This window comes from Peromyscus californicus, unplaced genomic scaffold (assembly GCF_007827085.1).
Source record: "Peromyscus californicus insignis strain IS unplaced genomic scaffold, ASM782708v3 Scaffold_10__1_contigs__length_136768540, whole genome shotgun sequence".
Classification (NCBI taxonomy): Eukaryota; Metazoa; Chordata; class Mammalia; order Rodentia; family Cricetidae; genus Peromyscus; species Peromyscus californicus.
The window spans coordinates 132,845,014-132,871,344 of NW_026294391.1; the positions used below are offsets into that span (position 1 = coordinate 132,845,014).

The window sequence follows — 26,331 nt, forward strand, 5'->3', positions numbered from 1 at the left end:
AACAAGACAAGTCAAAAAGTTAATGCAAATGTATCTCGAAAATTCGAAATGAAAAAAGAAGTAATCATTATTCCAGAATTCTATAGGTGATAGAGCTAGGTCAACATAAAGCTAATTTTACACATGTAAGGCAGAGCATTTAGTACTCAAGGATCATTCTAACTCTGAGCTTTCTTATGGCTGGGTTCATTGCAGCCTTCAGTCCCATTGGACTGTACAGTAAAGAGAAATTCTTTGATCATCTTACCATAAACAAATAGCAATCCTTCTTCCCCTGACCAGTTGTTATTTTTCTTCTACACAGCACTTACAAAATATGTCTTCATTTACTGCTTCTTTCAATGCAACAGGCTGGAAATTCCACTATAGTAGGGACTTTTTTTCTGTTCACTGCTATTCCTTTAGCATCTAAAACTCTATCTAAGATGAAGTATACGCTCTATGCACAAATATAAGTAAATGATTAAATAAGCCTTCTCAAAATGACTTCTAAAAGAATACTTTCCTGCAGTTGAAAGTGAAACTCTTATGAATATGAGACAGGGAATGTACTGAAAAGTACATTCATAATCTTTAAAAATGGCTAATAAGGACTAGGAGAATAAGTTAGAAAAACAAATTAGAACAAGCTACATGGAAGGAGGGAGTAAAATGTGGGAATTAATACATTCTTATAAGATTTGGAAAAAGAGTGAAGATATAAAATGCCATTCTCATGTCAAATATATATGTTAATATTTAAGGTAATCAATCAATCATGAATGTAATTGAGAGGATATAAAATACAAAAAGTAGGAAAAAATGTTTCAATTTTCTGGAAATAAGAGAAGAGAAAATAAAACAGAAGAGATTAAGGTAAACCTCAGAAGACATAAAAGAGAAGGACTGGAATGATTCAGCTGTGTTTGAGGATGATCACAAACAAAGTATACAATACAGACAAAAGGGACCATACAGTAAACAGTTTTGCCTTTGTAATAAAGTATCATTCCAGTTTTTTTAAAGGAGCATCTCAAGTAAAAATACAAGTCCTTTGAAAGTCACTATATCAGAGACATTCCTTGATCACTCTATTGGAAATAATAGTTTGAAATCTGCAATGCTAATCCTTCCAGCATTGTTCACTTTGTTTGGCATTGCTTTGACTCTCCAGGGTCTTTTGTAGTTCAATATGAATTTTAGGATTTTTTCTTCTACTTTTATGAAGAATGTTTAGGGACTTTGATGAGAATTGTATTGAATCTGTAGAATGATTTGGGTATAATTGTCATTTTTGCAATATTAATTCTGCTAATGTATGAGTATAGGAGATGTTTCCATTTTCTAGTGTCATCTTAAATCTTTTTGCTCAGGGATGAGCTTACTGATAGTCTGATAGGTTGTCAGATCTCAAGTGGTCATCACTAAACACACACACACACACACACACACACACACACACACACACACACACACACACTTGAACAACACTATGTAAATTCAGTAGGTTATATGTGTGTGCGTGTGTATGTAATTAAGGAAAAGTAAGTCAAGTCATAAATTTAACAGAGAGTAAGGGAACATGAGAGGAGCTGAGGGAGGGAAGATAGGGTAGAAATTACATAAATGTGGTATTCATGTATGAAATTCTTGAAAAATAAATTAAAATTTAAAAATCCTTATAATTTCTTATTTTTCTTCACAACACTAACAAAATATAGTTCTATTCTACATGAATTAATATTATATAACCAAAATGTATATGTTAAAATTAAATTGCATGAAAAAATCAAGAAACACAAGTTCTCAATAAATAAAAGCCCAATCAAATTTATAATTTATTGATAAAAATGAAAACCCAATGATTAAGTATGAACTAATTAATACATATAGATTTTCAATTTAATACACAGTAAAACAACAGAAAAAAGCTCTGCTTAAAAGTGATAAATGTTTGCATCTGAAGTCTTGTTTTTGCTTTCTAAAGTGGTACTTTGAGTGAAATTGATACAAAAGATTTAAACACACTGACAAGAAAAAGAAAAATCAATATTCTAATGTACCTCAAGATTCCAGAAGTACCACAAAGCACAGGCAAAGAAAGTAGAGAAAGGAACAATCTATACACAAGCAAAAATTTCAATAGAAAACATAAAGATGTATGTCTTTAATTTAAAAAATTAAATAGAAAACACAAAATACAAGTGATACATACATATATACAGCCAAAGGTGGCTTTGAAAATACTACCAGTTTCAAAACTTCTCCCAAATTTAATGAAGAAAAAGAAACAAGTGTAAAATCATGGTAGAAAGAGAGCACCAAAGGATTATGAAGTAATCAGGAGTAAGGAATTAAAATTGGACTTGAGTTGATCATTGCACATCATCTGTATGTGCTGAATTATCTCACTATACCTCATATGTACATTAAATAATAAAATAAAAAATAGAAACAAGGAAGTCAGGTAAGAACTTCTTTTAACTAGACATGCTAAAAATGATGGTGGAATGGACAAGAGTGGTAGCAGTAGAAACCTGTGATCATAGGCTATACATAAAACAGTATAACAAATTAAGAAATGAATTAAAAAATCACATCAAAGGCAAGCTACATACTTCCAAGAAATGTAAAAATATTCTAATACTGGATTATATATTAATGCAAGCAAACACAAAGATTAGAGGAGAAAAATTTATCTTAATAGACGTCAAAGGGAAGTTGCACATTTTCAATTATGTCTATAAATAAACACACTCATATCTCTTATGAAAGTCAGAATGGAATACAGAGTGGATGTGTTGTCATGTTCTCTACTCAGTTATCTGACATTTGACCTTTCAAGGACATCTTATGGTTGCAAATCTTATCTTTTAAAATTAAGAATCAACCCCAAATTTTTATCATTTTGTGAACCTACAATTAGACTGATGACTTAGAAATCAATGGGTGGTGATAGCACACACCTTTAATCCTAGTACTCAGGAGGCAGAGGCAAAAGGATCTCTGCAAGTTTGAGGCCAGCCTGGTCTACAGAGTGAATTCCAGGATAGCCAGGGCTGCACAGAGAACTGCTGTCTCAAAATAAAATAAAATAAAATAAAATAGTATCAGTTAACTTAATGTGCATATGGACACTCTCTCTCTCTCTCTCTCTCTCTCTCTCTCTCTCTCTCTCTCTCTCTCTCTCTCTCTCTCTCAATTAAAATGAAGATTTTGTCGTTTTCCCCAATTTTAAGTACCTTCTCCCCTTTCTCTCCATCATTCTCCATTTGGAGAAGCTAATCCACAGCAATATTTCAGTGATGCATGGCCCTTAAAATGTTCTTCTAAGCATTTGCATGTGGCCTGGATATGCATGTTACACAAATCCCAGGAAATAGTTGATCATGGACTCCTAGGAAGAAACTCATGAATATAGAACCATTTCTTGATTGCATCTGGAAAAACACTACTAGACAAGGAAATGAAAGGAAATTGACTTCCTAAGAGGCATTCAAAATAGTCAACCATTCTGTACCTGGGTCTATAGTAAGGAAGGACTTGAAGTGGACATATTCTCTTTTTCTAATGCTAGAGAAGAAAAGACTTCAAGTTTACCTTTACCAGTAAAGTCACCTTTCCCTGAACTATTATTTTCTTTTTAATGACCACTTTTTTTCTGTGTGATATTTAGATGTTTTGATAACTTTGCACAATTTCCTTAAAATTTGTCAAAACAGAATATATGATACCTGAATATATTATCAAGAATTATGACTGTAATGTCCATTATGGATTTTCATTCCTTTTTTTTCCATTAAGCTAGGTGGTCAGTTCTATGACTGTACTATTTTACTTGCCCATTGTATTTCCTAGGAAATTTCTCAGTTGAAAATTTACAGCTGGCACTTGTTACCTTTCAGCAGTCAAAGTATCTTTCAGGAAAGGGTAAGTAATACCTAGAACTGATATCTAAACTTTCCTACTTAACAGTTCCTCAGCCTCCATGATATACATTATAATTCAAAGGATCTTAACAATAATAATTGGGGAAGAAGAGGCTATCAATTTGGGGGGAGGGGCACATGGAAGGAGTTTATAGGGATTGTGAGGTGCTGGAGGGAGGAAAGAAAAGGGAACAGTGATGAAACTATATTTTATCAAAATGTATAAAAATTAAGAAAGAAAACAGATTTTACAACAACAACAATAATAACAACTTTAAACAAAAGATCTTGAGATACCATGGGGAATTTTTCCATCTGCCAAGATCTGGTTTTCACTATTAAGGATAAACAGCCCTAGTCTGAAAGTACATTTTCACTAAATGTACTAATTTTTTAACCATTCTGTCTGATATTGCCACCTCTCTACCACCTTTTTGTATATCTAATCAAAAAATGGCCTAAGTATTCCTAAGAGTAGATAGTTGCAGAAAGTCACAAAGTCTCTTGCTGTCTCAGTGTTAATATTATTACTGAAGAACCACATATTATTTCTCTCCGTTTATTACAGTGCTGTGGGATGTTCTGTATGGCAAATGTGTTGCTAATTAGTCAATAAATAAAACACTGATTGGCCATTGGCTAGGCAGGAAGTGTAGGCGGGACAAGGAGGAGAATAAAGCTGGGAAGTGGAAGGCTGAGTCAGAGAGACACTGCCGGCCGCCACGATGACAAACAGCATGTGAAGATGCCGGTAAGCCACGAGCCACGTGGCAAGGTATAGATTAATAGAAATGGGTTAATTTAAGCTGTAAGAACAGTTAGCAAGAAGCCTGCCATGGCCATACAGTTTGTAAGCAAAATAAGCCTCTGTGTTTACTTGGTTGGGTTTGAAAGGCTGTGGGACTGGCAGGTGAGAGAGATTTGTCCTGACTGTGGGCCAGGCAGGAAAACTCTACCTACATTACAGAGTTATCATGACCTGTTAAATCATGGCAACTATAAAATCCCTATTATCCAGTTTCCAACTCATTTCTTGTACTCCAAATTAAATTTCATTTACTTTTTCATGTATTCTGTTATCAGGAATTCTTATGTTTTTGCTGCTACTCATCACCAAAGTCAGACTGTTTGGGGTCAACTGTTGCACACTACCAAGAACACTGAGAGGAAACCTTTCAAAAGCAATAGCAATGTGTTTCTCACTTAGATGAACTACAGTCTTAAGAAGGGATGGGAGTACTGTTAAAAGAATATTGAATATATTTGATCCAAGCATTTCCTCCTGACCAGGAAAGATCCACTCATTCTATTGCTTTAACTTAAACCTATTGAAGAAATATAAACAAACAAGTGATATAATCAAACTTTGAAAAGACAAAGAGACAACACCTAGATTTGCAGAAATGTCTCCAGAGCCCCTGAATACACACTGGTGGGGAAAAAGCCAAGTGAAGAGACTATGTGTGTGCTTCATTGGTATCTCTGGGTTCAAGTACCTGTTTGCATGTGTATGTCTTCAGGCTGTTTAAGATAGTGCATCATCTGTGCACATTCTATGTGTGTTTGATGTTTATGTGTACATTTGTCTGAATGTATTTATAGGTGATAACAAATGAGTGGCAATGAGCAAATGTAGAGTGTGTGTGTGTGTGTGTGTGTGTGTGTGTGTGTGTGTGTGTGTGTGGTGTTAAGAGAAAAGAATGTGTTAAATTTTCATTTTAGGGTTAAATTTTGTTGGGGCTGAGAGACAGTTTAGTAAAGAGTTTGCTGTAAAGCAGGAAGACATGAGTTCAGATCCTCAGCACTGACATAAAGGGCTGGGTATGACCCACTAAAAACAGACATACAGAAGTGCCGGTGACCATGTCAGAGAAGCAGCAGATGGCAATTGACTTCAGGGGATCAGCACACCAAGAAACAAATCTCCAATGGGTGAATCACAGATAGGCAGGCCCCAAGATCACAGACCCCAGAATGTCTTTTGCTTCTGCTGTGCCTTTACATGTTTGTCACTGGTATCTGGTATGGTGTGAATGAGTGTGAGAAGATCCCCACTGTTTGTAATATAATGTGTTTACCTCATGGAAATATCCTGATCTACTGGGCATTTTCACCTGTGGATTATTATGAAGATGTTTTCATCCTAAGCTGTACTGTTTAACTGCAGCAATGATTTTATATAATAATAGTGTTAGTTTAAATAGGATTTTGATGATTGAGGGTCTTTAATAAATATAGTAAGGGATTATGATAGAGATTAGTTTAGCAGAAATTATAACATAGGCTAAGGTAGGATAAAATGTTGCCCCCGCCTCTGATAAAGCAGAGGCTAGAGAGGACTAATAATAAAACAAGCAAATGTCACAGAACACATGAGTTTCTACTGAGGAGTCATATAGACTGTGGCTTAGGTTAATGATTAAGGAAAACAACTGAGTCCCAGTAGTCCAGCTAGCTTTAATTCTTTTAATCTTAATGTTGGGAGATGTGTTCACAGTTTTCAGAGTGCATCATAGCTAAAACAAAGCCTCAAAATAACTTCAGGTTACATTAGATGTTTTGATAGTAGCTTTGAGAAGAAAAACCCTAGAAAACAATATAAAGTTCACAAGGACGCATAGCTGAGTTATAGATTAATTAGATTAGGTTAAAAAATACAAAGCAGCCCAACTGCTACTAGCTGACATATTTTCTTGCTAGGGTTGGTTGATGATCAAAGGTAAGTATTAATTCCTTGTACCCATTTGTATTTTTTATTAAGAAATTTTCTATTCATTTTGCATACAAACCACAGATCCCCTTCTTCTCCCTCCTCCCACCCCCAACTTTCCCCCCAATTCACCCCCCATTTCCACCTCCTCCAAGGCAAGGTCTCCCATGGGGAGTCAGCAGAGCCCGGCACATTCAGGTGAGGCAGGTCCAAGCCCCTCCTCCCTGCACCAAGGTGCCCCACTATAGGCATTGGGCTCCAAAAAGCTGGTTCATGCACTAAGGATGGATCCTGATCCCACTGTCTAGGGGCCCCTCAGACAGTTCAAGCTAAACGATTGTCTCTCCAATCCAGAGGGCCTAGTCCAGTCCCATGGGGGCTCCTCAGCTATTGGTCTACTGTTCATGTGTTTCCACTAGTTTGGCTGGTCGTCTCTGCCTTGTACTCATTTCTGCCCTCAATCTCCTGATATAAAAAACTATTGATGAGTGGGTATGCACCCTAAAGATTTAAAGTAGAGCTGACTGTTTTTCATGTATAAGAGTTTAAGTTTGTGATTCCTTTAATATTCCTTCTAAGATTACCTTTCAAGATAAATAATAAAGTGATTGACTCTTTCTTTGTAACTGCAATATGCAGCCTGCCAGTAAAAGATGACTGAGAAAAATATCCTGCTTGCTCACACTCTGTTAATCTATAACAAGTTTCTTAGATGGGAATGTATGTGGGTTGTTGGGATGACTTCATTTTAATCACGCAAGGGAGATGAAAACCATGTTTTTACCTGTATTCATTACAGTTATTCACTTGAAAATAGAATGTAACCACATTGTAATTTTTATATTGCCTGAAAGATTTTGCTGGGGTATATAAGCTGTAAGGGAAAGAATAAAGATAGAATTAGAAGGAAATCATCAAGAATGAGAGAAAGAAATCACTAAGAAAAGAATGAATAGAGAATACTGAAGAAGAATAAAAAAGGAAACCATCAAGAGAGTGTGAGTGTCTTTCCCCTTATTCCCTCAGATAAAAAAAAGTCATAGTATACTGACTCTGTGGATTTCCCTTTAAGCTCTGTGTTACTGAAGGCTGGTCTCCCCAGACAGCAAAATAGAAGATATCAAAATAGTGGATAAAGAACATTTATTTAAACTTATTTTGAAAAATATTAAGATTTTCATATCTTCCCTGATGAAGTAGTGTATAACTGTCATTCAACATTCATGAAGCAGAAGAATGAGAATTATCATGAGTTCAAGGTCCACCTGATCTACATGGTGAGTTCCAGTCCAGCCAGAGATACATAGAAGTATGCAATCTCAAAAACTAACACAAAAATTTATTCTCAATATAAAACCATTCAACAAAATTTTACTGCGTACCTACTACATCCCAGACACACTAAGTAAACAATGGCTTTGTTTTTTTTCTCTGTATGAAAAGCATACAACACAATATCTGATATTTAAACCTTCATCAGATTGTTTGTTTGTACATAAAAAAAAAATTGGTAGGAGGTAGCCGGGCGGTGGTGGTGCACGCCTTTAATCCCAGCACTCGGGAGGCAGAGCCAGGCAGATCTCTGTGAGTTTGAGGCCAGCCCGGGCTACCAAGTGAGTCCCAGGAAAGGCGCAAAGCTACACAGAGAAACCCTGTCTCGAAAAACCAAAAAAAAAAAAAAAAAATGGTAGGAGGAGAAGCAATCTTTGCATGCAGCAGCTCCTCAGTACTACTTGTATGTAACCTCTGTCCTATTGCTAGTGCTGTAACTCCCCCAGCTGCTCACATGTATAGAACAAACAGTATTCAAAAGTGATTCAAATCCAAGCACTGAAATATTTGGTACATCCATGTCCTCAGTGAATGGAGACCACTTGAAAGGAACAACATACTTGGATAGTATTACTGGTTACTTGGTCAACAATAGTAACTACTGCATTGCTCTATTAAAATGACCCATTTGAACAGATAGGTAGAGTGCCAGAAAAGTGTGAAGGGGTAGATAACTGCAGATACAGAACTAAGTCAATTTTTTAAGATGTGGAGTAGAAGAAGAGGCAGGTACTCCTATGTGGCTAAGTACAGTTTACAGAAATAGGTGAAGAGAGCATTGAAAAGGCACACTTGTCTAAAAAGAAGCTAGTAAGGATTTCATGAGAAAATATATCTCCTTAGAACACATATCAGAGTTCTACTGTGGAAAATGACAATTTATTTTTCACCTATTGAATCATCTTTCTCTTTTCCCTTTTCAGGAACTATACTTACCATGTCAGTATCTGAAACAGGGCCAAAACTGGTCACATAGATGTCTGTCTTCACTTCAGTCACTGCATCTGAGTGAAATAACATAGAAAAACAGAATGTCAAGAAACAGGATTTCCTTAGATCAGAAAGTGCAATGTGGATGTACTCTAAACTATAACCAGCTTGCTATTTCTGAGAAGGAGTATCTAACATTGTCACATGCCCCTCTCCTCAAAAAAAAAACCTACTTCTCACACGTGCTGTTCCTTCACAGAATACAAAGTAGGTTCCAGTATAATTTTTTACACTTTTAGATAACACTGAAAATGACAGTGGAATTCCAAACATCAAAACTTAGAGGAAGCTGTTAAAGACCCCTGATATATATATATATATATACCTGCTGGCCTCTCACAATGGCTTACCCTTACCTGTGGTAGCTTAAAATAGTGCAAAATCTAATGCTCACCTACACATAGGAACACAGGATGTGGCATCCCCACTTCCCTAAAACTGAAGCAGGGAAGGGAATGGCAAATGTTTCCAGAGATAGCAAGTTACTGGAACAATTAATATCTAATACTAAACCCTCTATCCCATGGTGAGCATGGATACAAATACACATGGTTGTGGTGTTGCCACCAGACTGAATAGTCTAGGATGATGAGCCTAAGGAGGACAGTTGCTCAACAATCAAAATCTATCCACAGTGGACGCTGTTAATGGAAAAAAAAAACTTTTTTTGGAGCTACCTGATGTCACATGGTATACATACATCAATTTTCCCTGATTATGATATCTGGTTACTTGCCTGCCTTCCCACCTAAATTCAGAACTTCTGGTGGGCACCAATCATGTGTAATTTTTAAATTTCTAATTGTTTAATTATTTTACTCATTTGCTTTTTTATTTTTGTTTGTTTAATTTTTTGTTTGTTTGTTTTTTAGGCACAGATTCTCTTTATAGACTTGGTATCCTGGAACTTGCTCGGTAGACCATGCTGGTCTCATATTCACAGAGATCCACCCACATCTGCCTCCTGAGTGCTGGGATTAAAAGATTATGCCACCACCACCCTGCTATTTGCTTTGGTTCTTTGTTTCATTTTGTTTAATTTTTGTTTTTGAGACAGGGTGGTGATATTTTGTGTGTGCTGAAATATGGTGATATTTTATTTATATGTTAATAAATAAAGTTTGCCTGGAGATCAGAGGACATAGATAGCCAGCCATAAACAGAAGTCAGATGGTGGTAGCACAGACCCTTAATCCAATCACAAGGACACAGCCAAGCTTGATGACACACCTTTAATCCCAGTACCAACCATAGAGACGTGGAGGACTGTACAGACAGGCAGTAACAAGGAAGTGAGGTGGCTGGGCTAAGAGCCAATGAGAAGGCAGAACAGCAAGGCAATAAAGGTACAGGTTAGACAGGAACAGTTAGAAGCTGTTCTCTTAAGGAAGCTACAGCATCGTGGCAAGCTAAGGTTAGCTGGTGATTCTCATTATTTCTATCTGTTTGTGATTTTTAATTACAGGCCAGGGGTTACAGGCCCCCAGCCCGGCTGAGCTATAAGCAAACTGGCTACATGCAGCTGGAGCTTCTTTTGGCCAGATCTCCAACTCACATGGCTGTAGGTACAAGGGGGCAGAGCTGCAAGCAGCTAGACTGCCTGTGGGTTTACAGACCCCTGGCTCAGGCCCAAAATGGCTCAGGCCAGAACAGGTGGCTGGACATTAGCTTTTAGCTTTTTTCTTCTCCTAGTAGGTAGTAGGTTCTCTCTCTCTCTCTCTCTCTCTCTCTCTCTCTCTCTCTCTCTCTCTCTCTCTCTCTGGATTCCCAATTTAGAATGCAACCACGCTAGGTGGCTGCTTTGAAATTCCCTCAGACTTTACTGTACTACGCAGACTTGGTAAGTCAATTAAGATATCAGATACCTTAAAGGGAGAAACTAGTTAAAAGAGAAAACTTTTTCCCACATTAAAAAATAGGAAATGTCTTTACAATGGAAGAAAATTGGTCTTTGTAGTCTGAAAATGGAACAATTACATGAGAGGATAATTAATGTTGATGGGATGTATATAACATCAATTGTGCATATTATTTGTTTAATTATCCTTATTTTACTATTAAAAAGGTTGGTCAATTTAAGTGCCAAGATAAAAGCTTTAGAAAAAGCTGTTAAAATGAATGATGGAGAAATTGAGACCCAGACAGAAGAATTTAAAGCTAAAATTATATCGGGATTGAATTATAAGGTTACAGAGAGACAGCCTGTTTTCAAACAATCAAACTTAATTTATCCAGTAGCCATACAGCAACTACCTGATCAAGGACATGTACAAGCTAACTGAACTCCAGTGGAAATGTTAGATTTGAGGAGATTTAAGGAAGCTATAGTATCCTATGGCATGAATTCTCCATTCATAAAGCAAATGTTAAACTCGTGGTCAACTTGTAATAGAATTACTCCTCAGGACTGGAAAGAATTGGTAACAGCTGTCTTGAGGCTGGAGCACAATTACAGTGGCACACTTGGCTTAAGGACAAGGCTGAAACAATAGAAAAACAATGTAGAGTTAGAGGTGTGGAAATTTCCCAGGATCAGCTTCTGGGAGAAGGCAAAAATGCTGATAAAAAAAGACAATGTTTATATGATAACCAAACCTTAAATCTATGCCCCATGGCAGCCATGAATACATGGGACAGAACTGAGGAAGCAGGAAAGAAAATTGAATCATTCACAAAAGTTGTGCAGGGCCCCAGAGAATCCTTCACAGATTTCTTTCAAAGGCTGTCTTCAGCAGTAAATAGAATGATACCAAATTCAGAAGCTAAACAGATAATAATTGAATCTTTGGCTTTTGAGAATGTGAATGCAGCCTGCCAAAGAACAATCAGACTGTTAAAGGCAAGATTTGCATACTTGAAACATAGGATCAGGGACAAAATTAATGTTGAGTCTCATGACCATGATCATATGTGGATAGGAGAAGCAATTTCAAAAGGTTTGAGGAAATATGTCAGATGTTTTGGATGTGGAAAACATGGTCATTTGAAAAGGGAATATAAACAGGGCATTCTCATAAAGAATGTTTATTCAAGGAACAAGGGCAACAGAATGCTCCACCCTTTGGGATTATGCAGAAGGTGTGGTAAGGGTAAACATTGGACCAACAAATGTAGTTCAACAAGAGACAGACAAGGTAATCCTTTGCCTCTGTCTTCAGGAAACTCCCAGAGGGGCCTCATGCAGGCCCCACAGCAAATTCAGTTCAGACCTTTCCTGTCATCATAGAAGAAACCCCTACTCAGAGCAATTAAATAACCAAATGCCTATTGGAATAAAACAGGCTGCTCTGGGTGATAGAACCACTATAGCAGAGAGAAAAGGAAATTCAGGAGAAACCATAAAGTAAAACTTTTGGCAAACTTCCATAAATGAACAAAGACCAAATTAAAAATATGAATAAATGATATTATCTTGGATGGTTTAGTAGACATAGGTGCAGATGTGACAATAATTGCAACAGAATTTTGGCATCAAAATTGGCCTCTTCAGGAGGTAAATGTTCAGCTGTTAGGGATTGGAACATTATCCCAAGTGAAACAGAGTGCAAGATGGCTCAAATGTATAGGTCCAGAAGGACAGAGAGGAAAATTAAAGCCATATGTGGCTAATATAGCTATGAACTTATGGGACCATGATCTATTATAACAATGGAATACTCAGATTAACATTACTTCAACCTCAGAAACAAATCATAAACTGACTCATGTTTCTGAGAGAAATATTAGAAGGTTTTATTTTAAAGAGTAGTCACCAAAACAAGACACAATTGCTGATCTTTCAAAGACACCAACAGCTCTACCTTTAAAATGGTTAACAGACAAGCCTGTGTGGGTTCAGCAATGGCCTTTAACAACAGAGAAACTGCAGGCCTTGGAAGAGCTGGTACAAGAGCAGTTAAATGCTCAGCATATGGAAGAATCTGCCAGCCCTTGGAATTCTCCTGTATTTGTTATTAAAAAGAAAAAATGGTAAATGGAGAGTGGTAACAGCCCTGAGAGCAATTAACAAGGTAATTCAGCCAATAGGCTCTCTACAATCTGGAATTCCTTTGCCTACTCTTTTACCTAAAGAATGGCCTCTTGTAGTTATTGATTTAAAAGGCTGTTCATTCTCAGACCCTTACAAGAAAAAGACAGAGAAAGATTTGCCTTCAAGAGGCCTACTTATAATAATTATCAACCAGTTAAGAGATATCAATGTAGGGTTCTCCCACAGGGAATTTTGAATAGCCCAATCCTATGCCATATTTTGTACAACAGCCATTGGAAGTAATACATTAAAAATTTGCTAAATCTATAATTTATCATTATATGGACACTATTTTACTAGCTGACTCAAATGCAGATATTTTAGAAAGAATGTTTGAAGAAATAAAGAAAATTTTGCCTTGTTGGGGATTACAAGTTGCTCCTGAAAGAATACAAAGAGGAGATTCTATTAATTATTTAGGAAATAAAATAGGTCTACAAAAAATTAGACCCCAAAAGATACAAATTAGGAGAGATCTATTACAGACTCTTAATGACTTTCAAAGATTATTCAGAGATATTTCCCATCTACAAACTATGGTTGGGGTAAAAAATGATGAACTGAGTAATTTGTTCAAAACCTTAGAAGGGTACAAGGACTTAAATAGTCCAAGAAAATTACCTGTTGAAGCCAAGAGAGAATTGGCTTGGTGGAAAAGAAAGTACAGTAAGGACATGTAGATTGTGTGAATCCAAAGCTTCATTGCATATTGGTTATTTTACCCTGTAAGGATTCTCCTACAGGAATTTTAATGCATAGGGAAGATATATTGGAATGGATATTTCTACCAAATAAACAGAGTAAAAGATTAAAAACTTATGTGGAAAAGATCTCTGACTTGATTTTGAAAGGAAAATTGAGACTTCATCAATTAGCAGGAATAGAACCAGCAGAAACTGTAGTACCTTTAACTAAGGATGACATTGACAAATTATGGGCAAAAAGTGAACCTTGGCAAAAAGATTGCAGTAATTTATGGGAGAGATTAACAGCAAATATCCCAAAAATGATAGAATTCAATTTATAAAGAGAGCTGATTGGATTCTGCCTCAAATTGTTTGGGAAACAACCATATCTGGAGCCTGTACATTTTACACAGATGCAAACAAACAAGGAAAGGCAGGTTACAAGTCAGAAAATTTAAGTAAAGTGGTTCAAAGTCCTTATAATTCAGTTCAAAAATCAGAATTGTATGCTATTCTGATGGTACTAATGAATTTTTCTGAACCTCCCAACATAGTTACTGACACTCTGAACCTCCCAACATAGTTACTGACACTCAGTATGCTGAAAGAGTGGTATTACATATTGAGCCTGCAGAATTTATCTCTGATGAGTCAGAATTAACTTTGTTATTTATTCAGTTACAAGATATAATTAGGAATAGGAAGCATTCTTTATATATAACTCACATCTGATCCCATATGCGTCTGCAAGGACCTCTAGCACAAGGTAATGATGAGACAGATAAACTACTGATAGGAAATATGCTGGAGGCCACATAATGTCATAAAAACATCATGTCAACAGTAAAAGTTTAAAAAAGGATTTTTCCATAACCTCACAACAAGTAAGGAAATTATAAGGAAGTGTCCTACTTGTTCTTTTTACATTCAGACCTCACTATCAGCATGATGTAACCCAAAGGGTACTAGAGGAATGAAATCTGGCAGATGGGTGTGTTTTACTTTTCAGAATTTGGAAAGATGAAATATGTACAGCACACCATTGATACTTATTCACAACTTCAACGGACAACTGTTCTGAGTTCTGAAAAAGCTGCTTCCTGCCATCACTTCCTGGGATTAAAGACATGTGTCCTTCCTAAGCAAAGACATGAGTGAGATCTCAAGTGCTAGAATTAAAGGTGTGTGCTACCACTGCCTGGCTCTGCTTCCAGTGTGACCTTGAACTCACAGAGATCCAGACAGATCTCTGCCTCCAGAGTGATAGGATTAAGGGTGTGTGCCACCACTCTGGCCTCTATGTTTAATCCAGTGACTGGCTCTGCCCTCTGATTCCTAGACAACTTTTATTTGTTAGAGCACAAAAAAAGTCACCACATTTCCTCATTTTTGTATAAAATAATAAAAGAAGTTTATAACAAATATAAGAAAAACTATATACAATAAGTATATAAAATATATAGTCAAGAATTACATTAACAAACTCCAGTCCATTAACATTTGACAAATTCAGACAAAAAAAATCTTTTATTTATCCTATTTTCATGAGTCCAATTCAAAATTTGTTTATAATATACAAAATCAAATCAAATGAAAATATTTAACACTAGTTGTTGCTTTCTAAAAGTAGATTCAATAATCTATCTTTTATCTTATCATAGCTATATCCTCTCTTTTTTCTTTACAAAGTAGATTCAATAATCTACCCTTTTATCCTATTATTTCCATATCTCTTTTTTTCAGAGATGATTCAATAATCTACCTCTTATCTATATCTTCTTTTTTCTTTTTTTTCAAACAAGAACCCTGAATCTAATCTCCTTGTTCAGCTTTTTTTATGACCATTATCAGTTAACAACTTGTACCAACCATCCTAAATAAGGACAATTGTCCATAACCTCTTGAATGACCAAAAACCACCCATACTCTTGGTAATGTGGGCATCATTTTCTTAAAATCACTTCCTGGTGTCTGGAGGCTACAGCATCATTAGAGATCCTGAAAAGAAAATTTGGGGGTTAATTGTCAAGTTCTAGGACAGTTAGTTATATCATTTATTGAACAGTCTCTGCTTAATATGAAAGTGCAGGGCTTGTGTCAAATCCTTGTTCAAGTAGTCTGTGAGGCTGGATCATCTCATCTAGCCATCTCAAAATTGTCCTGAGCAGCTTGTAGTCCAAAGCTGATCTTTGGATGGTGTTAATCAGCTTAATGGCTTTATCATACTCCATGAAATCATCATTGTGGGATCCCATCATCTTTTTGGAGACTTCGGATTGGTTGTTAGGTGATCATGGTTCACTGCAGAAAATCTTTTTCATGCCTCCTCTGTGGTTTGGAGCAATATCAGTTGTATCTGTGGCAGAATTGTGTCTCACAGCCAGTCCCAAGTTCGCAATACAACAGGTTCCATTTTCTTCACCAAGATATTTTTTTTTATTTCAAATCTCTGTGAGCAATAGCTGGCTTTCCTTGGGTACCAACAATCTCTGTGTGAAGATGGGCAAGACTGCTTGCCATGGACAGAGTTAGTTTGATCATCCCTTCCACTGTAACAGTGTATCTATACAATTAATCAAAAAGGGATCCATGCTCATGGAAATCTGACACCAGCCACAGCCGAGTCCATGTGCCATTGTCTTTGTTTTCTACTGCTATAAATCCTAGGATGTTTTCATGGCATAACATCACAGTCTGATAAATTTCTGCCTCTCAGAACCACAAAAGTTCTTCCCTAGAAGAGAATATCTTCACAGCAACTTCTCCCCACTACTTGCCTCACAAAACTTCTCCAAACTGACCTTTGCCAATGCTTTCTTGTAACTCAATGGTCCTGGCAATTGTTCTCTGAACATCAGTGGTAAACCCTTTGTCCTTGTAGCAGCGTCACCACCAACAACAACATGATGAGAAGCAGCTGGCAACTGGGAGCAGCAGACAACACCTCCATGGTCTTGCCGCCACCATTTGTGGTCCAGCCATGGCTGTAGCTTCTCTTCAGCAAGCCTCCCAGACTGGACTTGAACTTGGGATCCTCCTGCCTCTGCCTCCTTCAGCAAATTCTACCAGCATCCACCACCACAACCAGCTGTGTGTAGCTTGGGCCTGAGCTGGGGACTGCAAGGCCACAGGCAAGTGGGTTTTCCATGAATTTGTGCCACAAATGTTGGGTGCCAAATGTAACACAAATTTCTAAATGGTCTTATTAATAAAAAAAAAAATCCTGGAGCAAGATATTGGGGTGAAAGCTGAAAGACCAGAGAAGCAGAGCAAGCCATACCCAACCTCACCTGCCAACTCCTCAGCCAATCCTGCTTCTTCAGACTGAAAGCCTCTGTCTCCTCACCCAAAAGGATCTCTCTCAGCTGAACTACTTAAAAGCCTCTAGTTCCTTCCAACTACAGATGGTGGTGCCATTTGTCTTTAATCTCAGCACTTTGGAGGCAGAAGCAGGCAGATCTCTATGTGTTTGAGTCCAGCCTGGTCTACAGATAGAGTTCCAGACAGCCAGAGCTACACATAGAAACCCTGTCTTGAAAAACCAAAAAAAGAAAAAGACTGAAGGTTGTGTAAGTGCATATGAATGGAAGCCAAATCTGTTCTTCAACGGAGACAGTATATGATGATATTGAATTGATTCTTTAGGTAGGATATGATATTTGAGGCTATATTTGGATGTAGTATGGGTACAACAAGCCAGAAATATGTCATAGAATTATGAACTGAGCTCAATGAGTTTTGGGCCAGGAGTTGTAGATCAGCAAAGTCACAATGAAAGAAAACATTTTAAAATGATCTTATAAGTTGACTTTGGAATGAAGTAAAGGAAAAGGATAACCAAAAAACTAGTTAATGGAGAGAAAAAATGGAAAAAAAATACCCCACTAAAATCAAAACAGAACTTACTAGGTTTGGTAGTGCTTACTTAAAATCCTAACACTTCAGAGGCTGAAGGAGGAAAATGAGTTTTGTTTGGCAATGGAGTTGGGGAGGGGTATATACTAAATAAACCACATAGTGCCATGCTGTCTCAAAAACAGTAACAAGTAAATAAGGCATTATGGCATTTTCACCAATTATTAATAAAATCTCTGAAAACATGTTAAGTACTTTCCTTGGCTAGAAGGTAATAAACAGGGAACTGTGATGGTAAGCAAAAATTTGAAGGAACAGCCCATGCAGGAGTAAGTCTCCTAATTTTTCTCACTTTCCTTTACAAGTTTTCTCCAAAGGAGTAACTGCAAGGCAGGGGTGTGGCACCTCATTATCTTATTAGGAAAAGCAGAAAAAATGGATTCCTGTAGGACAGAGAGTGTGTGGCAATTCCAGAATGAAGAATGTCAAGGAAGGTATTCCAGTAATTCTGCCTGTGAATCATCTCAGTTGGGCCCAACTTAAAGGCAGCACACCAAAAAGTTTGAGAAGAACATTACAATTTAATTTATCACCTTTATTTCATATGAATTCATGAGCAGCACAAGTATGGAACAGACCCATAGCTTCATGGTAGACTTTGAGAATTTAAAATGGATTTGGATTTCAACCATGGCCCTAGACTGTCTCCTAAGTGGTACATGTGTCAGATAAAGTGATGCAGCAGATCAAAGTCTTAAAACTTTAAGCAGTGAAGACTATCAGTCATAGAGGATAAGGCAGAAGCTGAGTTACTTATCTTCTAAAACAAATGGAAAAAAAAGAAACTTCTCCAGAGTACTATAAGAAGATCCAGACTTCATAATAAAATATTTTAAATGCCCTAATTAACAAGAACCAGGGAAATTTTACTAACTATTTGGGGAAAAGACATAATCAATAAGTTTCAACTATAAGATGATCCTAATGTTGGAGGGATCAAGACTTTAAAGTAGCTGTTATAACTATATCCCATGATTTAAATGGAAAGATAAATAAATAGATAAATAAATAAATAAATAAATAAATAAATAATTGGATAGAAGGTCTTAGATGAGAAACCAGAAAATAACCAAATTAAAGTTTAAAAAATGAAATCACAAAAAGAAAAGAGATTCACTGTCTCATTATTAGAATTGAAATAACAAAAGAGAGTTCCAGTGAACATTAAGGCAAGTTGATGGAAATTGCAAATGATATGGTTAGGTCAATATGTAGAGCATTAATGTAACCAAAGCAAAGAAATTAGTACAGAAAAACATTAATGAAGCCATACATAGACATATCATAACCCTATCAGACTTGTAAATAGAAAAATGAATGAAAATCTAGAAAAAAGAAGATATGGGAAAACAACATTTAATATTTGAAACACACGTTCACAGAGAACAGAAGACAGGCACATCTTTCACATTTTTCCATAAAATTACCATCAACTCCAGATTTATTTTTATTTATTTATTTAAAACATAGTCTTATCTCATACAACACATCCCAACCACAGTTTCTCCTCCCTATACTCCTCTCAGACTCCCCCCCCCACCTTCCCTCTCCCTCATCTACTCTGCATCCATTTACCTTCAGAAAAGAGCAGGCCTCTATGAGATGACAGCCAAACAGAACAAAATAAGATACAATAAGACAAGGTGAAAGACCTCATATTGAGGCTGGACAACACAACCCAATAGGAGGAAATGAGTCCCAAGAGCAGGCAAGAGAGTCAGAGATACACCTGCTACCACTGTTAGGAGTCCCACAAGAATACCAAGGTAGCAACCATAACATATATGCAGAGGCCATGGAGCAAACCCATGCAGGCCCCATGTTTACTGCTTTAGTCTTTATGAGTCCATGTGAGTCCTACTTAGTTGATTTAGTGGGCCAAGTTCTCCTGGTGTCCTCCATCCCCTGTGACTTTCACAATCTTTACTGCCCCTCTTCCATGGGGTTACATGATCCTCAGGGGGCTGGACCCAATAGAGACCTCCAATTTAGATTCTTTCTCCACATAATATCTCACTGTAGGTCTCTATATCTGCTCCTATCTGATTCCAGAAGAAGCCTCTATAACGATGACTGAACAAGGCACCAACCTATGAGTATATGAGTTTATGAGTATAGCAGAATATCATTAGGAATCATTTAATTGATTCTCCTCCTCCTCCTCCTCCTCTTCCTCCTCCTCCTCCTCTTCCTTCTCCTCCTCTTCCTTCTTCCTTCTGCCTCCTTTTGCCAGTCATGGATGGTTCTACACTTGGTCTCTGGGCTATCCAGTCTCTGGTTCCTGACCATCCAGGCAGTAGTACCTCACTATCCTGGTACCAATTTCTGTCTTAGTCAGGGTTTCTATTGCTGTGATGAAACACCATGACCAAAGAAACTTAGGGAAAAAGTGTTTATTTGGCTTATGCTTCCACAGCATTGTTCATTATTGAAGGAAGTTACTGCAGGGACTCAAACAGGACAGGATATTGGAGGCAGGAGCTGATGCAGAGATCATGAAGGGGTACTGATTATTGTTCTGCTCTTAATGGACTCTCAGCCTTCTGGCTTGCTACCCATGGCTGTTTTATTATAGAACCCAGGACCACCAATCTATGGATGAACCCAGTGACAATGGGATGGGCCCTCTCCCATCAATCACTGATTAAGAAAATGCCCTACAGGCTTGCCTAGAGCCTGATCTCATGGAAGCATTTTCTCAATTGAGGTTCCCTCCTCTCAGATGACTTTAGCTCTGTCAAGTTGACATAAACCTAGCCAGTACAATGAATAGGAATGAAATTGTGTGGGTAGGGAAGTGGGCAAGATCTTGGAGGAGTTGGGGATGGGAAAAAACTACCAAAATATATTGTATTTTAAAAACTACTATAAAAAGAAAGTACCATGAAAAATAGATCATACAAAATTATCAAAGAACTAATAAATAAAAGATGAGAAAAAACAAAAAGTCTATACTTCTACTAGTTCTTTGGGCTCAAGGGAAATTATTTCAGGGAAACAGTAAAAAAAAAAAAAAAAAAAAACTTGAAACTATGTCTTGAGTGACCAGAAATTCATAGAGGAGGAAAGAATTATGAACATCAGGAAAAAGGAGGAGTGTTGTGCCCCAAACTGGCAAAATAAGAAATTTCAAGGTTCCATTCCTCCACAAAAGAAAAATGCATACCTGTCAAAATTAATTTTTACAGGTCTCAAGTATCTAGTGAAAAGCTTACAGCAAGCAAGGTCAGATAATTCAAGAACACTGCCTGCTGCAGAGAGAAAGCTCATTCACTGTCCCTCACCCCCAGAGCAGCCGCATTTCCCATCTTTGTACTCTGGGTGTAGGTTGGTAGTAACACAAACAGCCATTTGAATCCTATTCTCAAATAATTTGGTTGAGTGATTCAGCCAGAATGGTGGGTTCCTAAATGTTGACAATTGCCTTTGTTTCACCCAACTTGGAAAACTCCCAGTTACTGAGGCAGCTCACTTGTACTCATTTATCAAAAGCAAAGACAAAATGTTATTGCCAGTAACCTGGGCTATGGACACCAGTAAGGTTCAGAGATTAATTATATGTACTCAGTTCTTAGGTTTACTAACACTACCTGTCTTAGTAAGGGTTTCTATTTCTGTGAAAAGACACCACAATTATGGCAACTCTTATAAAGAAAACATTTAATTGAGGTAGCTCAGTTACAGTTTTAGAGGTTCAGTCCATTGTCATCATAATGGGGAACATGGCAACCTGCAGGCAGACATGGATGCTAGAGTAGTAGCTGAGAGTCCTACATCTTGCACGCAACAGGAAGTTGACTGAGACACTGGGTGGTATTCTGAGCATAAGAGAGCTCAAAGCCTGCCCCCATAGTGACACACTTCCTCCAACAAGGACATACCCACTCCAACAAAGCCACACCTCCTTGTAACACCACTCCTTATAAGATTATGAGGGCCATAAACAAACTACTTTCAAACTACCACACTAGCTGTGAATGGTTCATTCTTCACTGCTCTACACTGATTACCATCCTGATGTGTATTACTAAAAGCTTCAAAATAAGTGATCTGTGCTTTAAAAATTGTATGTCTTTTTTACTCTACATGTTTTCTTAGAAGAGTCTAGCATGCACATGAAGCATAACCATACACAGTGATATCACTAGATAGATACTCGGGTTTTTGTAGGAGACACTACTTGTAGGCATAGAATATTGAAAAAGTCAATGCATGTAGATTCTTAAATGGGAAAGACTATTTAAATATTCTGTCAGGATACATTAGTGAATCAACTACTTTATAATAATGAACATAGCTCTTAGGGATTTTCACTGACCAACAATTCAGAAAAATCACCAATGTTTTATCATTACTTTGGGACAACAATGTCATGAGAGGTGACTACAGCATTCCCTAATTTGTTTTCATCTCAATTCTTAATTCCCATAGGAGTAGGATACCATTTGTTACTAGTTACTGTTATCAGATTTGCCAAAGTCATTTTATACATTCATATAAAAGCAAAGTCAGAACCTAGAAACAACCTAGATGCCCCTCAACCTAAGAATGGATAAAGAAAATGTGGCACATATACACAATGGAGTACTACTCAGCAGTAAAAAACAATGGTATCATGAAACTTACAGGCAAATGAACAGAACTAGAAAATATCATCCTGAGTGAGGTAACCCAGACTTAGAAGGACAAACATGGTATGTACTCACTCATAAGTGAATACTAGATGTAAAGCAAAGAATAACCAGACTACAACCCACAGCTCTAGAGAAGCTAGCTAACAAGGAAGACCCTAAGAGGGATGCATAGATCACCCAAGGAAGAAGAGTAGATGAGATCCACATGAGCAAACTGGGGGTGAGGGAGGTAATGGAGGGCAAGGGATGGGGGATGAGAACATATGGGAATGGGAGGTTTGAGCTGGAACAGAGACAGAGTAGGAGAGCAAGGAAAGGGATATCATAATATATGAAGACATCGTGGAAACAGGGAGAAACAGGGTGCTAGGGAAGTTCCCAGGAATCCACAAGGATGATCCCACCTTAGACTACAAGCAATAGTCGAGCCTGAACTGGCCTACTCCAATAATCAGATTAGTGAATACCCCAACTGTCATCATAGAGCCTTCATCCAGTAACTTATGGAAGCAGATGCAGAGATACATGGCCAGGTGCCAGGCCAAGCTCCAGGAGTCCAATCGATGAGAGAGGAGGGATTCTATGAGTAAGGGACATCGAGACCATGGTGGGAAAATGTACAGAGATGGCCAGACAAACTAGTGGAAACACATGAAGTGTGGATCAATAGATGTGGAGCCCCCATGGCACTAGACTATGCCTCCTGGATATGTGAGACAGTTGTTTAGCTTGAACTGTTTAGGCTCCCTCAGGCAGTGGGATCGGGATCCATCCCTAGTGCATGAGTGGGCTTTTTGAGCCCATTGCCTATGGTAGGACACCTTGTGCAGCCTTGGTGCAGGAGGGAGGGGCTTGGACCTGCCTCAACTGAGTTTACTAGGCTCTGCTGACTCCCCATGGGGGACCTTGTCTTGGAGGAGGTGGGAATGGAAGGTCAGGTGGGGAGAAAGGCTGGGGGGCGGGAGGAGGGGGAAAGGGGGATCCGCGGTTGGTATGTAAAATGAATAGAAAATTTCTTAATAATAAAAAGAACAAAAGTAACCTCATTCTTTTCTGTTCCCACTGCTCTCTGGGATTTGAACATCTCCAGTGACTCTTTGTTCCTGTAGTGACATTGATACTGCTAGTCATCCACATACTTCACCACTAAATAATTCTCACAGAACAACTTGTTACACTACTACAGTTATAGCATCTCCTTTCATGACAATGTGAGCTTCCACCCTCACAGTTTCCTAGAACTAATCACTATGAGTGATAAGATGGTGACTGGTCATTTCCTGAGAAAAGCAGATTCTCCATAAGGATTAATATTATATTTTTTGTGGGCAATGGTGACAATAAGATGACAATGGCCTTTATCAGTTTATATGAATTTCTACCCCAAGTTTGAGTGCAGTGGTCAAAGTTTCATGAATATTAATTATTTTGTGCAATTCATGATAACAGTAATCATTCAAGTTGAACACTGTGCTTAGGGTCTTACTTCCAATTCCTCTGTTTTGTATTTGCTTTCAGATTGTTCTTGTCCTCACACTCTAACAATCATTAATTCAACATCCACATCAGACACCAGTAATGCTGGACTGAGTTTGAGATCATTATATAACCACCAAATCAGAGAAATTAGTGGTATTGACATTGCCTGCAGAAATGTAAGTTTTAGATTGTGAGCAACTGTCAATTACAACTGAAAGAATTGATAATTCACATTTATAGTGTTAATCTTATGAAGAAGGCTTCTGAAATATATTATTTTACTTGACTGCTATAATAAATCTATAAGGTATTAGTTTATTTATCAATTATTAAGAACTTAATATGAGTTAGGAAGTACTTGGTAATTTACCTGTCATCCAAATATTTAAAAATCCTCATTTTCTGTTAACATTCAAGTTGAAGGAAATCCCCCAAAATGCAAATATATCATTAGAATCTAACAGGTATAATGGAGAATAATGAAGCCAAGCATAGGATAAAATGTTTAAATAGGATCATTCACTAGAAATGGCCTCAATGAGAAAATTCATGCAAGAATTTGGGTGCAAATGGTCACTCAGACAAAACTAGTATAACATAGAGGTTTTGTAAACTGGTGATATTATAATAATGCCAACAGTATTTGTTAGTGTATTGTATTAGAAAGTACAGTCAAGTTTCTTAAGCAATTGAAAGGTATAGTAATTATGCCCACTTTTGTAACCCAAAGAAGGACATTAAAGTTCAAGAGAGGTCAAATGTCTTATTTAAGGTCACTCAGCAACAGTAAGATAAAGTTGAAAAGTAAGGTTTACTAGTCCATGATGGAAGAGTTCATGATAGAAATTTGTTCTTAAAGAAATTATGATTTTGAACAGTAAACATCCCATTAAGCTGAAAACATAGCTTTAAAGATGGCCATAGCTGGGCTTCTTCAAATCATTGTGCACTTCCTAAGATGAATGGTAAAGTTCTCAAAATAAACAGAAAGATGAATGATCAACATGAGGAAAAATTGTAACAGTACCAAAGAATAATAGGGGTGAGACAACAGCATAAACAAGAGAAAGGATAAAAGCAATGGGAGATAAAGAATATGGTAGACAGAGCTCACAAAAGGAAGCTGAGCATTGCCAACAGCAAGTCATCAAAGCCAGGAAAAGCAGGTATCCCTGCTGCCAGATCAGCTGAAACATGTGCCAGTCTACATTTCACATAGTGAAATAATAAGCTGTGAAAGAAAGAAGAGAGTGGGGGTTATACACAAGAAATATAATACTATAGAATCATAGAAAAGAGAGATCTGCATCAGACTTTTATGCACTCTCAAAATAATAAGAAAAGAACAGACACAAAGCAACCCCTACAGGGTAAACTAAACAAGGGCTTATCATTTATGTCCAATTCAGTTTTCTTATATTGTTTTTATGGGCAAAGCTCTGCTAAACATTGGAAAGGAAGAAAGAAATGGGCAGGACACGGTTCCTGACTAAAATTATCTTACTGTGGAAGAGGAACAAAGGAGATGGGAAATTGTTTCCAAAATAATACCTCTAAAGACCCAACTCCATTGTATCGGACTACATAGTTGCTTAGATGACAGGAGTGATTGTCTCATTGCTTGCACCTAGTCTACCCTTACATTCTGAAGACTTCTGGTTTTATTTCTTTAGTAATGCTTTTCAAATGGATTTAATACTTTTTCATATGTATGTCAATGTGTCTTCATGAATTTATGTGCACCACATGCATGCAGGTACCTGCAGAGGCCGGAGGGTGTCAGAGTTCCTGGAACTAGACTTAAAGAAGGTTGTAAACATCTTGGTATGGGTTCTTGGAATCAAACCTGGGTCCTGTGCAGGAGTGGTAAACACCCTTATACTGTGGGATGGTCTGTATGTCAAATGTGTTGCTGATTGGTCAATGAATAAATCACTGATTGGCAGTGGCCAGGCAGGAAGTATAGGCGGCACTAACAGAGAGGAGAATTGAGAAAACAGGAAGCTGGGTGAGAGAGACACTGCCAGCCGCCATGATGACAAGCCGCATGTGAAGATGCCGGTAAGCCACGAGCCATGTGGCAAGGTATAGATTAATGGAAATGGATTAATTTAAGCTGTAAGAACAGTTAGCAAGAAGCCTGCCACGGCCATACAGTTTGAAACCAATATAAGTCTCTGTGTTTACTTGGTCGGGTCTGAGCGGTTGTGGGACTGGCGGGTGGCAGAGATTTGTCCTGACTGTGGGCCAGGCAGGAAAACTCTAGCTACACCCTTACTGTTAAGCCATCTCTACATTTCCAAGTAAAATTTTTTAAAATTATTTTAGCTACTGTACTTGATATATATATATATATATATATATATATATATATATATATATATATAAAATTGTATCTGGCTTTCTTGGACCACTAGCCCCCAAATCATGGCATGGAAACTTATTATTAATGATGAATACTTGGTCTTAGCTTAGGCTTCTTTGTAGCTGGAGTTTTCCTGTGTCCACCTGGCTCCTGCAGCCACTCAGACTCAAGTAAACACACAGAGACTTATATTACTTTTAAACTGTATGGCCATGGCAGGCTTCTTGCTATCTAGTTCTTATATCTTAGATTTACCCATTTCTATTCATCTATAAGTTGCCA

The 26,331-nt window shown here is 37.5% G+C and overlaps 1 protein-coding gene across 2 annotated transcripts in view; it reads right to left on the reverse strand.

Annotated features, from left to right (window-relative positions):
- Window positions 1-26,331, reverse strand: part of Gabra3 (gamma-aminobutyric acid type A receptor subunit alpha3) — a 318,197-nt gene that overhangs the window by 158,976 nt on the left and 132,890 nt on the right. For both annotated transcript variants that reach the window (XM_052741044.1, XM_052741055.1), the window contains exon 4: window positions 8,887-8,954. In XM_052741044.1, coding sequence (XP_052597004.1) covers window positions 8,887-8,954 — 68 coding nt within the window. The remainder of the gene's footprint in view (window positions 1-8,886; window positions 8,955-26,331) is intronic.